This window comes from Propithecus coquereli, unplaced genomic scaffold (assembly GCF_000956105.1).
Source record: "Propithecus coquereli isolate 6110/MARCELLA unplaced genomic scaffold, Pcoq_1.0 Scaffold73, whole genome shotgun sequence".
Lineage (NCBI taxonomy): Eukaryota > Metazoa > Chordata > Mammalia > Primates > Indriidae > Propithecus > Propithecus coquereli.
The window spans coordinates 2520614-2526283 of NW_012153396.1; the positions used below are offsets into that span (position 1 = coordinate 2520614).

The 5670-nt window shown below is 59.6% G+C and overlaps 1 protein-coding gene across 1 annotated transcript; it reads left to right on the forward strand.

Annotated features, from left to right (window-relative positions):
* Positions 1 to 225: 225 nt before the first annotated feature.
* Positions 226 to 4109, forward strand: KAZALD1 (Kazal-type serine peptidase inhibitor domain 1). The gene is made up of 5 exons (XM_012661658.1): positions 226 to 1085; positions 1535 to 2091; positions 3253 to 3413; positions 3499 to 3646; positions 3842 to 4109. Exons 2-5 carry the CDS (start codon positions 1587 to 1589, stop codon positions 3934 to 3936), a joined length of 909 nt encoding a protein of 302 aa, XP_012517112.1. The 5' UTR covers positions 226 to 1085; positions 1535 to 1586; the 3' UTR covers positions 3937 to 4109.
* The last annotated feature ends 1561 nt before the right edge of the window (positions 4110 to 5670 follow it).

Here is a 5670-nt window from a genome sequence, read left to right on the forward strand (position 1 = left end):
CGCATGCGGAGCCCATCCCGTTGGGCCCTGCTGGGTCCGCCGCCCGGGGCCCGCCTGACTAAAAGCCGCCTCCAACCTGGCTGCACTTGGCTGTTTCCGCCCCCTACCAGCTTGATTGCGGCGCGGCTTCTGTAAGCCGCTTTGGACAGGCCGGGGCGGGGCCTGGCCGACCCGTTTTCGGCGGGCGGGCCTGCCAGAAGTCTCTTCTCCCCTCCCCCAGCCCTGAGTGCCACGGTGGCGCTGGTGGCGGCGGAGAGGCAGAATGCCTACGGCCCTGCCAGCTTCGCAACCATAACCTGTAATCCCGACCTGAGCCCCGCCCGCCGGGGAGGCTCCCCGCCCGCCTCTCCTGCGGCCGCTGGTCGCCTCCAACCTCTAATCACCCGGTTCATCGGCGGGTTGAAGCACCTGCCGGATGTGGGGAGGGAGGAGGAGGGCAGATCTAAGCACCGTCTCCGGTCCGCGCCCCGGTGGTGAAGCTGGGTGGGCAAGCCTGCAGTTGTTCCCAGGAAGCCGGCCCTGGGCTGCGGGGAGGCGACGTTGGTTGGCCCTGCCTCCAGGAGCGCCCAGACATCGATGTAAAATTACTTGGCACCAGAGCCCCTACCGCCTCCCCATCATGCAGCTGCTCGAGACTACCCCAGGGACTGTAAAGTCAGATGGGACGGGGCCTAGCCGTTCAGCCAACACTTAGAGCTTCTCGGCCACTTCCCTACCCCCACTCCCCGTCTCCAGTCCTCACACCCCTCCTTCTCTCCCAGCTTCGGTGTCTGGTTACGGCTCCTCTGCTCTCATTGTGACTTTGGGCCAGGCTAGGGGGAAATGGTCCGGGAAGGTCCCGTGCGGCTGCATAAAATTGGCAGCCTCAGAACTAGGGGGAAGGCGGGTGTGCGACGTCGAGGGGCGGGGAGAGGGGGCGGAGGAGCTGCTCTCTGAATCCAAATCTGTAGGCCCTCAGAAATCCTCAGGAGGGAGCCGAGGTGGCTGGAGGGCCCAGCTGACTGTGCACCTCTGCTTTCTTTCCATCACCTCCTTTTTCGGACTGGAATCACGACTGCTCCCAGGGGCCCAGTCCTGGACACTAGGTGAGCGCCCTGGGCCCCAAGCCACACGCGAGGGGCATCACCCCTTCCCCCCAACACACACACTTCCCACCTCCCATTAACAACTTCTTGCTTCTGGAGCCGTCCATTCCCATCCCTGTCTGGGGCAATGAGCATTGGAGTTGGATGGTGTATGGTGGTGATACTGCTGGGGTGTGTGTGTGTGTGTGTCCGCGCGCGCGCGCGCCCGCCTGAGCTTTATCACCCCTTCCTATCATCTCTCCTCACTCCTCAGCCCCCCAAGAACAGCCCAATTAATTGCCAACTGGCATAATTGGATAATTCCTATAAGGTCACTGGGGCGGGGGGTCTACTTCAAGGTAGCAGGAGAGGCCAATGCTAGGGTCAAGCTTTGATACAGGGGCAGTGAGGTTGATCTTTCAGCATAGGCATTGTTTCTGACCTCCTGACCTGGCTTCCGTCCCTGGCAGGGTGCCACGAATGCGCTGATGCCCCAAGTGCTCACAGGGCTTCCAGCTAACCATGCTGCAGTCCCTGGCAACTGCCTTGGCGCTGCCCCTGCTACCGCTATTGCTGGTGGTGCGGACGCCGCCCCCGACCGGCGCAAGGCCATCCCCAGGCCCGGATTACCTACGGCGTGGCTGGCTGCGACTGCTAGCGGAGGGCGAGGGCTGCGCTCCCTGCCGGCCGGAAGAGTGCGCCGCGCCGCGCGGCTGCCTGGCGGGCTGGGTGCGCGACGCGTGCGGCTGCTGCTGGGAATGCGCCAATCTCGAGGGCCAGCTCTGCGACCTGGACCCCAGTGCTCACTTCTACGGGCGCTGCGGCGAGCAGCTTGAGTGCCGGTTGGACGCAGGCGGCGACCTGAGCCGCGGAGAGGTGCCGGAGCCGCTGTGTGCCTGCCGCTCGCAGCACCCGCTCTGCGGGTCCGACGGCCGCACCTACGCCCAGATTTGCCGCCTGCAGGAGGCCGCCCGCGCTCGGCCCGACGCCAACCTCACTGTAGCGCACCCCGGGCCCTGCGAATCCGGTACGCACGGCCCGGGTCCCCTACCCCTAGCACTTGGGCTTCCTCTAAGCACTGCTCCCCCACCCCCGACAGCATTGGCCTCTGCCAGGGGAGCGGAAAAAGTGAGGTCGGGGAGGCTTCGAGTCCAGTATAAGACCCTGCTCTCTCTATTGGTCTTTAGAAACCGCCGCCCGAAGGTGGGGGTCCCGAGCTTTGTTGGCAAGCTGCGTGTGCTGAGCCGGGAAAGCTCCAGAACCGCTGGCCAGGACTGACCCTCTGAGGGTGCAGGCACATAGCCTATGGTTGCTCAAAATTGAGAGAATGAAGAAACCCCCACACTTTGCCCAGACCGCTGGAGCCCAGGCAGCCAGACCTGGGTCCTGTGAGATGCAATCAGGTTGTGCGTGGGCAGATTCTTAGAGCAATTTATTAACCCAGTCTCCTCACCTCTCTCCTTTCTCCTGCATTTAGGGATTAGTGAAGGTGGGAGCTCTTCTAGCTCTCCCTCGCCCTATCCCTGAGGACTGGGGACTCAATCCCCAAGTTTTCTTTGGCGGCTTTAGTAACTTTCACTTCCTGAGCTCCTGCTCTGGTCGGGCCTGGCTGGGGCTTCGGGAAAACAACACCCCGCGGGGGGTCCCAACAGTTTCCCTGAGTCCTCCGGGCTTCCTGCCTGCTGGCCCTCTGCAGCTGCCGGTGACTGGCTTCAAGTTCTCTGCCTTTGCCAGAGGGACCTTCCCAGGAGGGTGGGTTGGGGGAAGGGCTGCTCTTCAGGTTTGGGGGAACTGGGCTTGGTTAGAAAATGGGGAAGGGGGGAGGTGTTGGTTATAAGCAAGTCAGAGAAGGGGCCTGGGAGGGTGGCATGAGGACAAGGGAGCAGTCAGGGACAGTGTGGCTGCCAAGCTAAGGTGTGGGTCTGTGTGCTTGTGTGTTTGCACATCATGTCTGTATGGTACTCTGTGCACACGTGTGCATGTACATTTTCGTATCCGTGTTCACACCTTTGTGTGTGCCAGCATCCACATTTATATGTACCTGTGTGTCACATTGTGTTTATGGATGTGTATTGACCTCAGCATACATTGTGTTCTGCCACAAGCATGTCCACAGTAATTTGTATATCGTGTCCTTGCTGGGATGGATGTGCCATCCTGTTCTCAGACCTTCCACCTCCACCCCCAGAGCCCCAGATCGTGTCACACCCATACGACATTTGGAATGTGACAGGGCAGGACGTGATCTTTGGCTGTGAGGTGTTTGCCTACCCCATGGCCTCCATCGAGTGGAGGAAGGACGGCTTGGACATCCAGCTGCCAGGAGATGACCCCCACATCTCTGTGCAGGTAGGGACAGGGAGCAGAGGCTTCCCTCAGGCTGCCCAGGGGCCCCTCAAAAGGAGCCTGCTGCTGACTCTTTGTCTGGCTCCAGTTTAGGGGTGGACCCCAGAGGTTTGAGGTGACTGGTTGGCTGCAGATCCAGGCTGTGCGTCCCAGTGATGAGGGCACCTACCGCTGCCTTGCCCGCAATGCCCTGGGTCAGGTTGAGGCCCCTGCTAGCCTGACAGTGCTCACACCAGGTAAACAGGGAGGCCTGAACTCTGGGGGTTGGGAGGATGGTACTGGATTAGGGCCCTTGGATATGTGTGTAAGAAACAGTCCACTTGTGTATGTGCATGTATGTGCACACGTAAGCATAGCCTTCCCACAGACTGGGATATGTGGGCACCGACAGTCCCTCTCTCCTGTTCTCATTTGCCCACATGTGTTTGCAGATCAGCTGAATTCTACAGGCATCCCCCAGCTGCGGCCACTAAACCTGGTTCCCGAGGAGGAGGCTGAGAGTGAAGAGAGCGAGGATTACTACTAGGTCCAGAGCTTGGGCTCATTGGGGTGGGTGAGCAGGCATGGTGCTCAATCCTACTCTTGAAAAGACCTGGAAACGGGGAACAGGGTCCCTTTGTGGATTGCTTTATGCTCTTAGTAGGGGTGATCATGGTGGTTGGGGGTCTACTTGTCTCCAGGGTAGAAGAGGGTGGTAGGGGAGAGAGGCAGAGATTAGGAGAGCTGGCGTGCAAAGGGGCCCCTGCAGGAGATCTCCAACACCCCAGGCTGGGGTGGGGGTGGGGCAGACACAAAGAGGCACAGTGATAGGGGTCCTCCACCTCTTTCCAGCAGTGCCCCCCACCATCCCTGCTCAACCATCTAACTGCTCTTCCCCAAAGGCCCTGTTCCTGCTATTTTCCTGGTCCCCTTACCTAGCTTGTCTTCTAGAAGTTTTCCCTCTCTCCTAAGTCCTAGCTGCACTTACTAACTGCAGTCCTCTTTGCTGTTTGCTGTCTTTTGTACAAGAAAGCAGAGTGGAGCACTGTTTAGTTCCCTGCAGTAAGATGGGCAGGGCCAGCTCCATATCTTATACCACTCCATTAGACAAAGCCTAGCACAGGACTAGGCACAGTAAGCACCAATAAAGATTTATAAACGAACTGAGCCACACAGATGCACAGATATTTCATGCAGATGTGCACATGAAGATCGAGTATCCCTGGGAGGCCTCCCACACTAATGGAACTCTGGCTTGCAGAAGCTCAGGTCCTGCTTTAAGTGCTTGCTTGCCAGGTGTACAGAGGGAAGGCTTGAGCTCTGGCCTACCCTGCCCTCTAGGGGGAGAAAGTGGAGCCATCTGGCTGGAAGGAGGGTGTCCTCTCATTCTGCCCTCCTTTGGGGCTGGTATACAGATAGGTATCTGCCTCTCTGTTCATCTTACTCTGGTCTCCTCCCTAGGCAGAGTGGGGAATCAGGTATGTGTGGGTAGGACCCCAAAATGAAAGCATAAATTGGATAGGGGAGGGGAGAAGTTTGGCCGCCAATGTGGCCTTCCCCAGCTCCCAAAGGAATCTATTTCCCGGCTGAACTCAAGGCCATAGTAAGCCTGTTTCCTGTCTGCCCCAATTGTGACCTGTCGTATCTGGCTTGGGGTCCCTCGCGGAACCGCACTCTTTGGCTCCCGGAATCTCTTCCCTCATTCTCTTTACCTAGCCCAGGGACACTGGTGAGACCCAGTGTTTACGAATGACTGAAGGAAAGAGTGAAAACTTAAGCCAGCGAAGCCAAGACGCCGTGTGCGGATGGCGACGGCCTCCTACGCTCCTAGGCTCCGCCCGGAGCCTGGCGCCACCGCGGGAGGGACTGCTCTTGGCTCGGCGTCTGACTTTGTCCTCTGGGGCCCAATTCAGGGGGCCTGGGCTCTTGGGAGAGGCGTGGTCCAAACCCCAACCCCAGGGCTGGGCCGCCCCTCCTGCGGCTACGCACTACCATCTAGTGTCGCCTTGCCCTGGGCCCCTAAGCCAGACGACGGTTTTTATTGGCAAACTCTGGCTGGAGCCGGCGGCCCCAGGAGCGCGAGCCGGTTGGATACTTGGAGCGAATTCCAAGGCGACCGCCGAAACAGGAGCAAGGGGGTGGGTGGGGTTGTGGCGGTGGGGTGTGGGTGTGGGGTGTGCTGTGTGGCTTCGGGCCAGAGGAAAATCCGCTCGGCGCTGAAACGGGAGGTGGGTTTGGGTCCCTGTGTCAGCCCGGGCATCCGCCCCTGGCTTTTTCTTCA